The 18,355-nt window shown below is 38.9% G+C and overlaps 2 protein-coding genes across 10 annotated transcripts in view; one reads left to right on the forward strand and one right to left on the reverse strand.

Annotated features, from left to right (window-relative positions):
- Positions 1–18,355, forward strand: part of LOC135167414 (lachesin) — a 310,790-nt gene that overhangs the window by 30,520 nt on the left and 261,915 nt on the right. For 8 of the 9 annotated variants that reach the window (XR_010299853.1, XR_010299852.1, XM_064130636.1 and 5 more), the window contains exon 2: positions 17,643–17,691. The exons of the other annotated variant lie outside the window; for it this stretch is intronic. The gene's annotated coding sequence lies outside the window, so the exon portion shown is untranslated. The remainder of the gene's footprint in view (positions 1–17,642; positions 17,692–18,355) is intronic. 9 annotated transcript variants of the gene reach the window in all.
- On the reverse strand, positions 141–16,701 carry LOC135169589 (uncharacterized). Its single transcript, XM_064134755.1, has 47 exons — positions 16,378–16,701; positions 14,576–14,775; positions 13,904–14,097; positions 13,271–13,404; positions 12,567–12,803; positions 11,828–12,042; positions 11,313–11,420; positions 11,023–11,191; positions 10,510–10,653; positions 10,266–10,419; positions 9,903–10,012; positions 9,710–9,799; positions 9,550–9,618; positions 9,356–9,434; positions 9,082–9,138; positions 8,888–8,976; positions 8,797–8,811; positions 8,596–8,598; positions 8,303–8,410; positions 8,092–8,250; positions 7,865–7,963; positions 7,696–7,722; positions 7,464–7,468; positions 6,849–7,072; positions 6,576–6,804; positions 6,179–6,404; positions 5,768–6,027; positions 5,634–5,654; positions 5,230–5,233; positions 5,030–5,061; positions 4,751–4,940; positions 4,597–4,616; positions 4,368–4,493; positions 4,015–4,075; positions 3,811–3,874; positions 3,647–3,749; positions 3,447–3,590; positions 3,262–3,319; positions 3,021–3,125; positions 2,610–2,674; positions 2,481–2,538; positions 2,210–2,384; positions 1,587–1,746; positions 1,314–1,519; positions 896–1,101; positions 686–743; positions 141–498 (listed from the first exon to the last, which is right to left on the reverse strand). Exons 1-47 carry the CDS (start codon positions 16,417–16,419, stop codon positions 365–367), a joined length of 5,436 nt encoding a protein of 1,811 aa, XP_063990825.1. The 5' UTR covers positions 16,420–16,701; the 3' UTR covers positions 141–364.

Here is an 18,355-nt window from a genome sequence, read left to right on the forward strand (position 1 = left end):
CCTTCGAGCGCCGATATTTCCGTTGGTATCGGTATAACCGAGGTATTGTGCGTAACGGTTCGATGGTTTCACTAACCTACATTCGTTCGTCGAAAGCAAAACGTTTTCTGTCGACTGACCCGATTACCATCACTCATTAATGTGCATCATGAAGGCCCCCGTCATGCCGCGATCCCATCTTTCATTCATTTTTGGAGAGATTTACGATGAGACGAGCGATTGAATTGTTGAACAGGTTTATTGGTAACATTTTTAACTATCAATCAACCACAGTAATCACAGAATCTCCATTCGTCTTCCGTTAGACTAAACTTATTTAAAATGAGACTAGATTGTCATTAATAGCGAATCCTAGGGCGTCGGATTATAGTTGACCAGGGGATGGGCAGATGCATTCACCTTCTAGTTGGTCTCTCAGCCATCCGAGGAAGTTCGTCAGTTTTGTGTAGACACCCGGGTATCTTGGTTGGGCACAACCATGTCCGAAAGATGTAAGTCCTGTGAATTGATAATGAAATCGTGAATCGGATTGAAATTTAATAGCGAAGGGACTGAAGTTTCATCTGAATTTTGCAGCAATATCTCTCAACCTCTCATGATTGCGAAATATTAATTGATAACTGGCCGATAATGAATTGATTCCCACAGTTTCATTATTGACTCGATGAGCTCGACTAACACTTACCAATAACCTCTAGATGACCCCCGGGGGCTTGAGCCAATAGAGGACCGCCACTATCACCCTGCGTCAAATTTAATGAGTTAGAAAATATTTTGAAGTCATTGTAGAGAGGAAGAGGGAGGGGCGATGAATCAATGAATGAATTGGAAAGAAGAGTTTTTCTCGGTCGATTTCCATATTCATTCTGACGATTTCTCGGTCGATGATGCTTACCCCACAAGAGTCTCGTTCCCCTTCAAGATATCCAGCGCAAAACATGTTGTCAGTCAGGCGAGAATCGGGATAACTAGACTCGGCGCATTCTTCATCGGAGAGAACAGGGACTTGGACTTTGCGAAGGAATTGGCTTGTTTCACCATCTTGAAGGGTCCTGCCCCATCCGATGGTGGTGGCCAGAGATCCTGTGTAGTCAATAGCACCTAAACATTTAGAAGAAAAGTGAAAATAGGAGAAATGAATGATGATGATTGAAGTATTTGAAAAATGTGAAGCTGAAAATGAGATGCGCCACTCTGACGATAACGAAGTATTTGGTTTAATAAATCCGGCTCCGGCTTGAACTGGACTGGTCGAACAAGAAGGGCTGAAAGTCTTAATTTCGAAACCTAATTTATTTGGTGTGAGGACTCACGATTTTCTGGGAGACAAGCCGTCTTAACACGCCCATCAAGCGCTACCGGTCTGTCCAATTCGATAACAGCGATGTCATTATTCAGAGTAAAGCCATTGTAATCCTCCGGGGCACTCCAGTTCTTGATCCTCCGTCGAACAACGTAAGGACCTCGGCTCGTAATATCCGTGAGTCCCAGGTAGAGAGTGAACTCTCGACTGTCGAATCTATGGATTATAACGAGGGTTAGAATAATTAGTGCCTGCGAATGGCGATCTAGGTGGTTTAATTTACTTGGCTAAACAGTGAGCTGCGGTGAGTACGTGACGACGGGTAATTAAACTTCCCCCACAGTGGAATTCACCCGCTTTCGTCATTCCAACAACGTAGGGAAATTCTTGGTAACTTGCAACATTCCCTCCAACTATTCTTTGTCTTCTACTGGCTCCACAAACTGCAACAATATACAAACGTTTTGTCGTTTATTTTATATATTTAATGTGGAAACCTTATGATTGATTTACTCCGGAAAAAGCTATGTGTTCCACGTGCCAGTGTTCAACGGAAGGGAACCGATTTACTGAGGGAAATTAATTATCTCGATAGAAGGAAAATCAATCTTTCAGGAAAATTAAATTTTTGCCTTGATCGTCAGAAATATTTCTGTTGAAGTATTGGAAGAATTTAATTTATTGAAAAACTCGATGAAAAATCTTTGTAGTTTTCTTTTGAAATTATCATTTGTTTTGCGGAAATTACGAATTTAGAGGATACAAAAACTTTTACAAAAAAAATATGAATGTTTTTCCAGAATTCGCAACTATTAACTAACTACTGTTCACTAGTAGTAACTACCTTCACTAGCTTTTCTCCAAACATTTTTTATATACCATCTTATTTACTCAGTAATTACCCACCGCAATCACTGCAAAACTCCGGACTCTTCGGATAAGCGGCAGGAGCTGGATTTCCATCATTATCATTATCCCCCTCGATCGGCTCTAGATCATCATCATCGATGGACTGTCGGTTGGTAGCATTCAGTCGTCTCGGACTATCGGATCCCGGTGAGATGAGTCTGCTATATCTCCCCTAAAATCCACACGGTGGAATTTATTTCACTATAATTACAGTTGAATTTCCAATTCATTGACGAAGACCCCTCATTATTTTGTTACTCTGATGAACATATTCTTTTATTTTTTTCTCGGAGAAAGTATTGGCAGCCGAGTATATTTCAGATAACCTGAAGCTACATTAAATCATCATGGTTAGATTAATTGAGGATATGCCATCCCTTTGGTTGTTTTTCTCCACTCAATCGCTTTTTTGTTTTTGTCCTTCAACATCAGAGCTTTCCTTTGACCCTGAGTTTTCGGACACTTCATCATAATTCGAATTATTCAAAAACTTTAATCATTCATCCATCCACAAAGAATATTTGAAAAAATTTCGATTCTGTAAAAAATTTAACTGCAATTATATAAAATATTAACAAAAAAAAATCCCATCGTTCAAGTTGCCAGTTTGATTAATACTATAAAAATTTTGAACTTATACTGTTATTTATCCAAAACTGAAAGAGATTCTCAGATTTTCTTAATTGGAAATTAACAGCTGCATGATAGCATTCCAGTAAAATCTTCGTCATAAAATTAATTATTCGTATCAGTCCTGAATGGCAAGCATTAATCCGGCTTCGACGAAGTTTTCGCGGAATAAACTTACCAAACTCGTTAGCGCCCAAGTCTCACAAACGTTGAGCCACCAGATAGCACAAGCACAGAGAATAGTAACTCTAACGAAACCCATAATAACCGGGAAAAGCTCTCGCTAGAAAGGTTGAACGTCAACTTGGGCAGACTCACGACCGGGTTTCCGATACCCTTCAACTTCCGTTGACGATTGTAAAGTGGACGTGCCAGACTGTTTTGCCGTTTTATAGTAAATTATAACTAATAAACTGTACTGACTGGTGGGGCGTCACCTTGGCCGGTGCGTTTGCATTGGCAGATGTGCCGCCATGCCTTTAAATCATTCTTGTCCCCCGGCCATTACCATACAACGTTTGTATTACCATGGAATCATATGGATCGGCTTCGAGACATGTTGCAATATACCACAACAGCCAATGTTATTCGAGAATGAACTTACTCAGTTACACTTGGTACATTGTTCACTCCACAATTGGTTACACGCCCTCCCACGCATTCATCAATGCAAACACCGATTTTTTTGCGGTACCAAAGTGTCGCGCGTTTCGTAAGAGAAAATGAAAGTTGCATCCTGGGAGGACCCCTGCATCTCCATTGTCGAATATTTTCACTTTCTTCTTGATGAGGTTTATCGATCACTTCGTTATTCGTTTGTCCGGGAGATCAGTGTTGTACGGAGATGATGGAGATTGCTTCACCAAGTGCATGACACAAATCATGGGTGCATACACTAAATTATCAACTTGAATTTGAGAAATTATTAAATAAATAGAAAATCAGACGGGCCCTTCAGATTAACAGACGATCGAGAATGTAGAGAACACACCTCTCAATATTTGAAAAATTAAAAATTTCTGATGATAATTTCTAAACAATAAATTCTTCATCATAAAAATGTTTTGCTCGGAACAGTTACAAATTTATTCATTTCGTTTTTAATGTGACAGTATCTGGAACTTGAATTATTAATAGTTGTTAATTTTCAAAGCCTGATTAGGGTGTAATACTCGCCTTATAAATTTATCCATGCTGATAATTTCATCAGAAATTGATTTGCTATTGAAATTACTGAAGACGAGGATCTTAATTAATTATCTCTGAATACGCAGAGTTATTGTTTTATTTGTCTTACATGATTTGATTGACAAATATAATTATTGAAAATGGTTGAATCTGCAGCATCATTCGTAAAAGAGACTAGTAACTCCGTCAGGTACTACAAATGACAGATTTGAATATAAAAGAATTTTCCGTCATTCTATCAATTCGGGTCGCCTTGTCGCTGACAATGACTCGATCCAGTGGATACACAGGATGACATACCCAAGCTCACCCCTAGAATAATTGAATTCTCGTATACATCAGACACGTGTACATCCTCCGCCCCAAATCATCTCCATCAACCCCCCAGGCAGCTATGTAAGAGGCATTTGACCGGGGGTGTTGACTCCCCGGTTTCACCTCCGTGAAACGATCGTACGTGTCCCTATTCGCAGGAGGATGCGGTTCAGATAGGGAACACTTGCCTTTTTCTCATCTATGATGAATGAAAACTACTCAGGTGAGTAGTGAATTGGTTTTCTTACTACAGGAGTAATTGCTCAACGGTCTATTAGGATGTTCGAGGAATTCGAGAATGTTGTGGATCGTCCTCAAGGGTAGGCGTGAGATTACTAGTGACACTATTTTACCTTGCTAAGCTACAGCAAACTTAGTCTATCGATAATGGAGTTGTTTTATGACCACAGGATGTGGATCGTCGTCAATGGCACAAGGTTGAAGATGTCGCAAGGAGGCAATAGAATGTAGCTCGTTGTCCTCAGCAGGATGATGATGACAATATTCATAAGTTGAACTGCCAGGCGCAGTCAGAGAAACTTTGGCATGAAATCGAGACACTTTTGTAGCTTTTTTCTGAACGATTTTCAAGTATCTTTTGTCGTTTATTGCAAACCTTCATTGAAATTATTTTCAGTCACCAAATTTGGAAAAATCATAAATATTCAGTGTTATGGGAATCACATTTTGCACAGAACGATTTTCTTTACAAGAGTCTTGAATTATAAATTAATAATTAAAATTGTTTGAGCCTTCTGAAATGGTGTTTGTTCAGCCATGTAATCGATTTCTGACGTAAATTTAACTATAAATGAATTTAAGACATTCTAAAGAAATGCTTTTCATGGTGAAAGATAGCAACTGGGTATTTTTTTTTCTGGTACCCATCTGAAGGTTATGGGGAGAAATGTAAATTGAATTTAACCAAACGCAGTCAGTAAAAAATTCTTCTCCACTACAGAAAAATTATGCGTAATATGGAGCAATCGCGTTCACTGGAATAATTTTTGGTGGAGTGCAGGTTCAATTTTACAGTTTCGATATAATTTGGTCTCACGTTCAGTAAATTTTCCCGGACCAGCGGAGAACAGTTCACTTCTTTTTTCGTATCTTTTCTGCGATATGGGATGAAACAGTGCTGAAAATCTAGGTCAAAGTATGATTACCTGACTTGTTAAGTTTTTTGTATAATTTTTTTTCCTGTATCTTTGACATGGTGTTGATGCAATATCTCCATCCTCCCTGCTCCTTTGTTATGCCTCCAATCGTCCGGGAAATATTTCATTACCTAATACTACCATTCATACATCTTCTCTATTACCACATTGACCAAAAAGAATTCAATACTTCTCAAAGACGTCTCTTCGTCTCTTCCTTTCAAAGGAACGCATTGTTTAAATGGGATGAGCATGTAAGACTCACAGTCCATTCCCCAACTTGACCCTGGCCAAATATAAATCAAGGCTCCACGATAAAAACTCGTCATTTAGGCTCAGCTTCGTCATGCGTACAAGACAATGAAGCAAATCGCGACGCAGCGTTGACACCCGCATGAGGGTGCTGTGACCTATATACCTTGACCTACTGCTAACTACGAGTTTACAGGTACATCGGGCCACGGTGATTGTCCTAAAACAATTGTATTTCCAAGAAAAAAAATACCAACAGCTTCTGTTATCTCGCTTTAAACGCCCAATTGTCGCGATAAGAAATTCAAATAATGACTCCACGTTAAAATTCATGACATGTAATTAATTGTAATGAATATCTCGACCAATGAAAATTGCCTGCAATTTCTGACCACCAATTATCTCAGATGTGTGTCGAGTTAACCAGGTCACAGACCGAGATTTCGGTTTTTGTGCAAAAAATTTCCATCCATCCGAGCTCTCGATTTAAACACGGAATATCTTCTGTAAATCTTAGATAATTATCGCTCGGTCGCGTGACACCTTCAGCAGGTGGTTCAGCACTCGCTGATAACGTTTGTTTAAATACCTCTTGATATCTCACTTTGATGGAAATTAAATTAAGCCATGAATTGAAAAATACTGCTAGCCTAAATTTTCACTCGGTTGTACCCGTTCGTCCACTATTCCGTATAAATAACGATGTCGTATCGATGAGGAAGGCTTGTGTGAAAGTGACCGTCGAAGTGGATAGGCTGTGCGAGACTATCAAGTGTTTGTGAATACACCCAAGTGATTGTGTCAATTAATTTAATTCATACAATATGAAGAGGACAATAGGAGTGTTGACACTGTTAATCATCGAACTGTCATCGAGCGCTGGTTTATTTGACGCCGAAGGCCATCTCATTCCGGGATCTCGACCGAAAGTGGTGTTACCAGAGGACATCTGGCAGAAATTCCACCAACAATCGAGCCTGACTGGTCTTGACCCTGGGGAGCACCTGGGGGTTGCCGGCTCGAAGGTGACCTTCTCGTTATCATCGGATACTTACAGTCATCGTTGAGAGCATTGTCCTGCTTTACCTTCTAACTGTGTTGACATTCATCTAACACCATTGACCCCCTTCCATAACTCAACGGAGGCTCGGTTTTTAAGTGATTTTGACAGCCTGAGTTCACTGACTTCGGGTTATTCCACAGGATGTGCTGATTCCCGAGATCTATATAAATGCTGATAACATTGAAAAGGAACCGGCTGGCGAGGCTTCTGCATTGCCTGGGGTACAGCCGATTTTTGAACAATTGGATGATTCCACTGTTGATAAGAATCACAACCCAATGATTCATGAAACATTTGAAGAGAAAAAGAATCCGATGGAAAGGCCAGATAAAGATATTCTTCCTCGTGAACCGATCGTTGTTTCAAGGTGGAACAGCACTCAGTCCTATGCAGGAGGTGGTCTACCAGATAAGAACTTCATTGATTGGTTACCCAACCCGTTCACGACTACCACGACAAAACCATCACCAGTGGACCCTCGGGATTGCCCCAAATGCCGTAAGCATCAGGTCACTGCCCAGTATTTATTTATAACATTCCTAAGAGATCGTCTGTTCATTCACCAGAATGCGGATTATCAGCCCCTCCTAATCGGATAGTGGGTGGTGTCGAGGCAGGGATGAACAAGTACCCTTGGGTCGCTTACCTCAGCTACAACAATAAGTTCTATTGTGCAGCATCGATAATCAGCGATCGATATTTGTTGACAGCGGCCCATTGTGTGGATCGGTAAAAACAAGACATTTGACAATCATTTGAAGGACAAGTCACCAAAGTCAAGACTTTTTTCCTGTCTCATTTAAAACATCATTACTAGCAGTACCATAATATCTAGAATGTTTACGCTGCATGTTTTAATTTGCATCATTAAAAATTACCGAAATTCGTCTGTCAAGATTGATAAGCTGTTTAACAATGAGGGGAAAAAGATGAAAAAGTCCTTAACAACTATATTTCCACACGTTCAGTTTCAACAAGAACCAGATGAGAGCAGTAGTAGGTGCCCACAACAGGAACAAGACATCAGTCGCTAAGACAACCACTTACCGAGTAGCTGACATAATTAAACACGGCAGCTACTCGACAGCGAACTACAACAATGACATTGCCCTGATAAAGATCGACGGCAGGATAATATTCGAGGGTCTGATGAGACCCGCTTGTTTGGCTGACCGGGGTTGGTACTAACAAAGCGACTAGGAGCCAAAACGATGGAATGCCTTCATAAATATCATTTTAGGACCGACCTACGCTGGACGAGATGGAATTGTTACTGGTTGGGGAGCTACGGTGGAATCAGGTTCTACTTCCGACACTTTACAGGAAGTCGTGGTACCCATCATGACGAATGCTGCCTGTCGTGCCACCAAATATCCGGCCAGAAAAATAACGGAGAACATGATGTGCGCTGGATATGCCGAGGGTGGAAAGGACTCGTGTCAGGTAAATATTAGTTTTGATACAGTAGTCTATTTATGATTTCACTCGGGGGAGTTGACTCCCCGAAGTGAAGTGATATGTTCGTGAGGGGGATGAGCGTTGTTTGTCGATTAATACGAACCGGGCTGAGGGCGAGTAAAACCATATGAAAGTCTGTGGGGAGAGGCGAGAGGCCCCGTCAGGGGAGTCAAATGATCATGAGAATTACACGGAAAGGGCAAGGAAAGGAATGGAAAGCTCAGATGTCCAAGGGCCGTCAGAGGCGTTGGATCAAGCAGAGTGTAATGTCACTCCGACACTTCAATCCTTTTGTACGATTGCCTGACCCGCCTAATTACCTCCTAAATTAGACCAAACCGATTGTTCTCGTCCCTTCCCACTTTCTAGTCACACCCCCAAGGCAACCGTACAAGTGCTTTCAGGTTCCGACTTCTGGAAATTCGGAGTCTTAAAGCAGCATTCATAGTTCTAAAGTCGTTGGTTTCAGGGAGACAAAAATGGTCTCCTTGACAAATGCCAAAGAATCATAACAAAATTACACCAGTGATAGAGCACTGAAGCAAACAAAATTAAATTTTATGTCAATACTACTTAGTCGTTTTTGTCTCGCGTATTTGTCAAGGCAATTACATCAGATTCTTCGCTCTTCCCAATCACGAGTGTGCCCTCAAGGGATGAATGGAGATATCCCAAGTTCCGAATTTGTGAAATTCGGAGCCCTCAAGCAATAATCATAGGAATCTAGTCGAGCGATACAATCACTTTGACATGAGTTCTAAAGTCATTACGGTTTCAGGGAGACAGTGGTGGCCCTCTTCACGTACTTGATGGCAAGACATACAAAATAGTCGGTTGGTATCTTTTCATTTTCTGATCAGTGGCTCAAGGTAATTCAATTGATATTCATTTTCTTATCATTTCAGGAGTAGTCTCGTGGGGCGAGGGCTGCGCCGCCCCGGGGTATCCGGGTGTTTACGCACGAGTCAATCGATACATAACGTGGATAGAACTCAGAACCAAAGATTCGTGTCGTTGTTCGACTGGCAATTAATCGGAGGTCTTAATTTAGATCTGAGGATTATTAGGATAAACTCATACTCATGATTAAGTTATTAAAGACATTCAGAAAGCTCAACGATTCTGTTTTATTTTTATTCATCGGTACAAGCTGTAGTATCTTCAAGGCACATTCAGGAGATGGTACTATTGATTGATAGTGATCGTGTGATGTGGTGCTTGAATGATTTTTTAATGTATTACTCCGGCTTCGGGCGTTAAATCGATGAAATGGCCTTCGGTCCAGTTTTCGGTGGATTCGAGGCTTTTTCGTAGAGCCAGAATGTTTCCATATTGCCTTTGCCCTTCAAATAAAATATAAAAGTATTGAAATATGAAGGGACAATGTAGCCCCAATGTTTGTTAATCTCTGTCTTAGAGAATATTAACATTTACCTTGACCGAGAGAATCCCACGTGATTCCGTGTAATAGAGATCTGGTGGCAGAAGGGCCTTAGTGTCTGGTGAAATGTGTATTTTTCCTGGCTGGAATAGAGAAGCGGGTTCTATGAGAAAATTATGATAATTTCGGATAAACTTCGGTAGAATTCTGGATCATTCAGTTCAAGTATCTTTTAGCTATACTGACCAAGCTAGTGGTCTGCATTCTAGAAGCAGTATTTACAGTATCCCCGAAGAAGCAATATCGAGGTAATTTCAGGCCAACAATTCCAGCGACAGCGGGTCCTGAATGTATCCCTAGAGAAAAACCTCGGAAATAATAAAAGAGCAGAGAGCGCACGTGTACACTGGCTGAAAAAATTAGTTCTGCGAAAACATTATATGTTCTCCTGAAGAGATTTTTTGTCATACTGAGTTTTCCCCATGGATGAAGTATACAATTTTTAAAGGCATCGAAATATATGTTCGCACATGGAAACATAGTTTTCCCTCTCTATGTGACAAAATCCATCAGAATTGTGTTCCCTTCATTTTCCGGGCTACCACTCACCTATTCGAATTTTGATATCAACCCCCGAGGGTAATTGAAGGGAGCGCACCCGTGTGATGAGCTGCACTGACACATCAGCTATATTTCTGGCGTGATGCTTGGTACGGTCCGGCGCCCCGCTGGCGGCCATGTAGACACGTCCAACGGTTTCCACCTGAAGCCATTTATAATTTACGAAATGACAAATTTTGTAGTCTATTTGTGGTCGTGATTAATCATTGAGTGAATTCAAATGTATTTTTACTTTGTAGACTTTGAATTCGTCCATTAGGGTGTCAAAAAACGTGAAAACTGCGTTCATTGATGATACGATGTCCATGGCTTCTTCGATAGTGGTATGATCGAAGTCACATAACTCGCAGAACAGAACAGTGATGGATTCGAAGGACTGTAATAGAAGGAATATGAAAATTACTCTATGGAGAATTATTTACCTTGGAAATGAGATAGTTCTATGAATGGATGAAAATCCTCTGAAATAAGATGACCCAGTTCATTCTTTCATTTCAATTCTGACCATTTTTCTTTAGATGATTTCATGAAATTCATAAATCTCCTCAAATTCCATTCACACAATGAACAAATAAATCTTCTCACTCGATATTTCTCCTTAATACCTCTGTTTGAATAAGTTAATGGGGTTGAATAATTAACGAATCAACAAAAGGACAGTTCATTTTCATAATTCACAGGTATTCCCTCAGACTTACCCCACCGGAAACCCCAAAAACAACAGCCTAAATCAATTTCCCATTACCTCACACGTGCTGAGGGAACTGACCCCGGTCCTCAATCGATCAGCCACAGTCTGTGGAATCATGGAGTAAAGTAATTCGTCAGTTCTGTTCTTCCATCGATCGAGGAGTGCATAACTGTTTTCAAGTTCGTCTGATCTCTGCTCCTCGCGCTCAAACATCATCTCCAATCTGTACAACAAGAGTAACGACTGATAAAACTGGGATGAATAATGTTAGAGCCCACAAACTTCCCAAACTTTAGCAATTTATGTTAATGAATAAAGTTGAAAGAATTTTTTAATTGCAATACCTTCCGCAATGTTGCCAGCCGGCGAGCACCATCTCCTTACTCAATCCGTGGAAATTAAGATCGTTCAGGTAGATTCCCATGCTCTGTAGTTCGTCAAGACTATTAATCCTGTAAATTTATGATTGATGTCTTTTGTCAGACTATCATGAACCAAATAATCGGGGGAGGGAATTCGGTTTTCAATACTTTTTACAGTATATTGGAGAACGGAGGATGCGAATATTGAATTTTTCTGTTAGTCCGATAAAATTTATGGAATGTGAGGGCTATTTCGAGCGATACTTTGAAATTTACCCCGCCTGTCACCAACAGTTGCCCTAGAAAAGGTGAATGATTGTTTGATAATACACATAATTTCTCTGCAAAGGAGAATTTTTGTTCGATATTTATAATGAAATATTTTAAAGCGTCCGTGATAAATTTTCTGTTTGTCCTCATTCCTTTGAATTGACACAGGAAAACACAAAGAGTATTTTTAGTTCTGATAGAATTGTTCACATTTGGTGCATACATACAATGGACTGCACAGGAAAATTATGGCTCTGATGTCATCGAGGTATCTCATCTGTCCTTTCAGGAGGATATTTCTACTCCCTTGGCTTCCCCTTCTCTCCAGTTTTACGAGCTTAGTTTCGGGGTCGGGATCAGGTGTCTTGGGACGATTTTCGTCCCGAGTTTCGCTGAATCTGATCAGTTCCAACTCAAACATAACCGAGTGTAAAAAGCGCACCTAGAGCAAATTAATATCTGCAATTATTCTTAAACATTCCAGACACTGTTGACGTTTATTTAAAATTTTGTCTACAGCCTTTATTGGTTTCTGATATTTTGTACAGCAATACTGGAATTTAAAATTGGAATGCAATAAAACTTCTCATTGAACTCACTACGTTTTTCGATAAAAATTATTCGAACGTGAAGTCATAGATGAATCCCCAAAATTGAAAATCCATCTGACTGAATTTCCATTTATAAAAAAGCTCCAAATCTTTTATTCTCCACCATTCCTCCCAGACTTAAAAAAATATTACTTTCCCATTTCTCCTTCTGCACAGCAATAATAGAATCCTCAAGAATCGACTACAATTTTCCCGCCCTAAACTCGTAATACTAGGAATTAAAGTTAGATCCTAGTGATGGATGGTCACCAGCCTTACAGGGAATAAATAATTCACCCTCCGCGGAAGTAGGAACTCCATAGAAACCCATCTTTATAAAGAACTTGAATAATACAAATTACGAGTAGCAACTTACGTTCGCCCACGTAAATGTTACCCCGGTGGGTCTCCGCAGTCTGAAGACCTCACTTATGTGCTTATTCAATATTGAACACGATCCACCCCACGCCTCCAACAGCTTCTCACCCGCACCCAACAACTTCATTTCGGGATTTACTACAATGCCGAAGGGGAATAGCTTAAGAAGCAAAGTACCGGAGACGGGTGATAACTCGGGGCCGACGGATGTCCTTATTCGATTAACTTTGGCAATCTGGAATTGGGAAATTATGTCATCAGCTCGGATGCATGTCAATAGTTGTGCAGTGGACGAAATAATTAACTTCATTAAGGGAATTAAAATCCTCTTAATCCGGATGCATCAAATTAATTCAGCCATAATTCAAAATGTTGGTATTGATTCCATTAAATGAAAGTTAAAAGACGTTTACGACAGCTATTTTAGTTTATGTCGCTTTTATAATGATGATGAAATTTTTAAATTTTTTATGAACCTCCCCGAACTTGTTTCTATTAATATTCGTTTAAGATTACCTCACTGGCCTCTGCTCATCGTTGGAAAATTCAAGTTCTTTGACTATTAATGACTATACCGGTAATTTAGTTGAAATTATGTCTATGAAAATAGATGGAGGCTTGATATACCTTAGTCTATTTTAAGATATTCTCAGTCAATCCCCGGGGCGATTAATTATTAATAACATCGTTAGATAGACTCACGTAATCCCGGTTATCAAAGTCTATCCTGAATTTCACCATGACTCGCCTTACTCCAGGCTGATCATCGCTTGTTTCCAATACACGAATATCAAGACTAGTTTCGTAGAGATCTTTGGCTATTTGGAAAAGTTGACCTGTAATTAATGAGTTCGTGTGGCTTAGCATATTGCAATTTCTGGTGCAGTAGTAATTTACCGATTCAGTACATAAATAAAATATTTACATGACATAATTTAGATATTTGTATATTCAATGTGTTTATTGATGGAATTTAAATTAAGTATTAGAACCACTGAACATTAGAACGTTTCATATCTAATATAAAATTCAATTTTCTCATTTTTTCGGTAAAATCTATTATTTGACGTTTACAAAAATGTTTTTGATTCAAGACTTAGTATTTCCTCCATTCAATAAATAGTATTTTCAATGCAAAATCAAGGATTATTATCAAAGCAATCTACTAATCAATTTTGAGAACCAATTTTGGTAGTTTCAGAACTGCCTCATTGAATCTTATCACTAGAGAAGTTGGAAAACAAGCAATTTCCCCCCGAACAATCAAACTTTCACCAAAAATAAAAGTATTATTCATCTCCAGTGAGGTGAATTCGACTTTCTGGCAAAGCGTACCCATAAAATACTGTGTGAATCCCTTTCTAGTGCTGGTATAAACCAGAACAACCCCATGAGGATCGACATGGGTTATATACATCGAGGGGCTCTTCATGTTGGGGTAGGTGAATCTCATCTGCATGTGGATATTGTCGACTCCCTGGAGGAATTCACAAAAATAGCGACCGGTCGCTTTGATCATACAGTCGTATCTGGAACATAATAATTCAATGAATATGGTAAGAAATTTATGGAAGACGGCTCCATTCAAAGTACAGGCGACGATTAGGGCATAATGAGCAGCAAGGGAGACTGGACATGTCTCAAATACAGATGATGGGGGTAGAAAAAAAGACAAAATTCGAACTATAGTACCATATTTCCAAACGATTTATTCTGTTGATATCTTTCGTGGATGAAAATTTCGGGACTCAAATTTTCCAACTTTTTCTGTTGGATTTTGAGAAAACTTACAATAGAAAAATTGTCCACTACTGAATTTTATTATGAATATTTCATTCCCACGAAATTCAGTTTGTATCACTCCAATTTCCATCCCCCATCGACCCCAATAACCATCGAATTATGTCGGGATATAATCGAGCAAATTTCCTACTGGAGCTCGATATCTCCCCACAACGTGATCAATCATAGGCCAATAGGCCTAATGTAATGAGTGATTATAGTTACCCGAGGTTACTGAAGAATCTTACAAAACACTTTCCAAAGAATCTCATCATGTTGTCAACAGAATCACCGGTCTTTTCAGCCAGTGCTTGAGCTAAATTTGGTATCAAACTGTCTGAATATGTTTGCCTTGTATTAAATACTGTATTCTTCGCGCCCACTTCTTGAAGTATATCCAACCATATCCTCTCGCCGTACTCCAGCTGGGGAAATAAGATGAGGGAATGTTTTTATGTGGCTTATGACGAGTCATTATTGCTAGTGATGAGGGTGGATTCATGGATTTTTTTCTCATACAAGTTTAGATTGGAGGGCTATCAGGAATTGACAGATTTCGATTATTCCTCCGTTATTTCAACTCTTTGTATTTGGGAAAAAGATTTGGAGTGAGGGGATTGATTGAAGGCTAAATTTATGTTCGTGAATGTGGCCGTAAAAATTGAGAAAATGTTATTGTATTTTAGATGATATAAAATCAATTTTTCTGATAAATTCAAAGTACGTGACTCAATAAAATTTTTGATAAATTCGACAATGATTGTCTGATTTCAGGTATTTTCACCGACAATCAAAACAGATTCTTAAACAGTTTCACATATCCAAAATTAGATGACGAACGTAACAATAATTTCTCTGCGTCACGATATCAATTTTGTCGACAGTTCAATTAAGTCAATCACATTACTCTCGTAATGCCCAGAGGTATCATCTGAGTGCAATAATAATCCCAACGATATCCGAGTGATTGACCATTCAAATGCATTTCAAGCACGCTCCGTTGACGCAATACTCCCATAAACTGTTTCAAATTCAATCTCCATTATCTCCAAGCATTCCTTCTTATTATTTTGAAAAAAAGAACGAACAAAATTTAACTCGGGAAAATACGGGGTAAACGGAAGTATTGTTGATTATCGTGGATGCGCATACAAATAATGAATTTAATTGAATCAAGAGCTGTTTATAGTCACAAGTGGCGCGTGACGGAAATCATAAAAATTTCATGCGCTAGTTGATTTTTTTAAATTGACGACACTCCAATTGACGATCCTAGAAGATTTTTAGTCATCAGATTTAATAATTGAATTAAATCAGATAGATGTGTAGAGAAATATCTTTTAGCATTTTCTATTTTCAAATATTTTATTTTGGCGAATTCTTCAGAAAGCTGAGACGTGAAATTGGTAAATATTTTGTAAATAAAATTGGGAATTTAATTAGTGAATTGTTTACATTCTTTAATTTCTATACATCACTCGTTTATGTTACGCGATGAATGGGCTTCATTTCGAAAGGGAATTGCAAAGAGCGATAATCGCTCTCTGCACTCCGGAGTCTTTGTAATTGGGGTTTTGTGGCTTCGGGTCAATGATCTAATATCAATGATAGAAATTTTTCCTTCAAATATATGGTAATTAAATCAAATAAAAATTTCCTCACCGAAAAAACAATTTATTTGGTGAACATTAATGTAGTTGTCAAAAAGACAGATCGCCATTTCTCGCAAACAAGTACTTAAAAAAAAATTCGAGATTCTCAAGTGAAAATCTGACAAAAACAAATACTCAGTCCTCATAACCATAATTTTCACCTCAATTTTTTTATTCTTCTGACGAAGTGATATTTCACCGTTACGTGCACATTCACACGTCTTCCAGTAACATTTTTTGGTAATAATCATGAATCACGGAGGGAGAAAAGTTTCCACGATTTATGAAGTATTATTTCATTCTTATAAAGTCCAAGCTCGCGATTTCCCTCTTATTTTTTTATTCAATTTTTGCCTCCATTTATTTTGTACTGACCTGCACGAAGTGCTGGACGCTCTCCAGCAGCATTCCATACATATTTGTTATTTTAATTAGCGAGAACGTTGAAGAATTAATGCACCTCTCCGGGAATAATTGGAGGACAACATTTTTGTGTTTCTAATTGCTCCACTCCCACAGCACTAGTTGCACATCGATTCCCATTGATGAAAATTTTTTGGAAATTCCATGGTCGATGGTTCACGTGTAACTGACTCGCTGGAGCGCCAACATATAGTGGAGCTCGATCTTCACACGCTCGAAGCGCGCATGGAACTTTGAGTTCTGGTGGTCGTAAAGGGTGGCTGATCCCGAACGGTATTATACTACTTCGAACTCGTGCCGGAGGAGATCTGTATGCCGCGTGCGCGAGTATGATAATGATAAAGACAGTTCATTAATCTTCGAGTATTCGTATTGGATCCTTGGATATTCCCAGAGGGAAGGGGCCCGGAAATTCTGACAAATGTTGACAAGGGGAAGGGGCAAAATGAAATCTTATGTCAGCACTTCCGAGTAAAAAGGGTCTTGACTTAAAGAATGAGGTCTTTTTTCCTTTTCATTTCTATAAAATTGTGACAATTTTTTTCGGAATTCTAGGCATTACGGTTCTTAAACTGTCTTTGTTATGCAATTTGGAAATCGATCACCTGAAGCATGTTTCTTTCCAGGGATCAAGTCATGTAAATTTAATTACGGAAACCGGGGCGCTTTCATTATTTGCACAGGAAAATTTAGGAAATATTGGTGATCTACCTAGTCCCTCGCAGATCGTATAATTGCTATTATTCACATTCAATTATTCAACAAATGGAACACGTTTGATTCTAGGTAAAACCAGAGTATTTTAATTTATACGGAATTTGACGTCATGGTAGAATAAATATTCCTTACCTCCCTTGTAAGAGTATTCTTTTACACAGTTTACAACATAAACATCAATGGGAAAATGATATTACAAAATTTGTTAGAAAGAGTCAAATTCTTCCATATCATGTACTAATGAAGGTTCAACTGTTGTTAATTCAAGAATCATCTTTATCATGTATTTTCTTTTTTATCGACCGCTGGACGATGCTGTTAAACCTTTTTTGGAGGCAGATAGATTATTTCTCTCTTGGAATTCAACTGTTGCAAAATAATTGATTCATCATGTTGAATTGATAGTGTAAGGGGAGGTATAAAATGCCCTTGAACTCCTCAGCATGATCTGTTCAAAATGCAAACTGTGGTATTCCACATTAACATATGTATTCTTTCAGGTCACCGTGCTCCAGACATCTCTAGCCGGAAGGTACAGGTGCACCAGAGGTGAGTAAAAATTTTCCCTCATGCATGAATTTTCCATCATATATGTGAATTGTATAACAGCCATACCATATCAAGAAATTCTCCGGGCGAAACACAAAGACAACAGGAAGAACCGAGAATATACCCTCAGCCAATCACAAATATTTCTGTTATCCAGAAGCTCACGGAAGCGCGGAATTTTTATTTTCATCTTCAACTCCATTCTCCATATCACCTTTATCGTGTCCCATAGCTCACACGAATGATCATAATTTTTCAATGAAAAAAAATCGGAGCAAGATGTCGCCAGTTCGAATGGGTCAGACATCCTTTCCCAGACAGATAAACTCTGTTGAATGAAAAATCACGGGTGAATCAAGTCAAGCGTGTGTGGAGTGGAAATGACCTTTTGAGGGATGGACCGATAGGCAGTAGATGGAATGAAAATGAAAACTCATTTTCAGGATTTTAAAACGTCTAAGGGGTCAACAAGTAAAGCTGAAAATAAGCGAATTATTGATTTTTTTCACGACCAGGTTCTAGAAAGTTGCGAAATAACTTTTATTCCTCGGCGATGATTATGTTAGTTTGAAAAAAGTACTGAAGGATCTTAAATATTTTAGAGACTTTTTCTGTCAAATGTTCTTCCACTTTAGTCGACCGTTCCCAGACATTGACCATGAAT

This window comes from Diachasmimorpha longicaudata, chromosome 1, assembly GCF_034640455.1.
Source record: "Diachasmimorpha longicaudata isolate KC_UGA_2023 chromosome 1, iyDiaLong2, whole genome shotgun sequence".
NCBI classification, from domain to species: domain Eukaryota; kingdom Metazoa; phylum Arthropoda; class Insecta; order Hymenoptera; family Braconidae; genus Diachasmimorpha; species Diachasmimorpha longicaudata.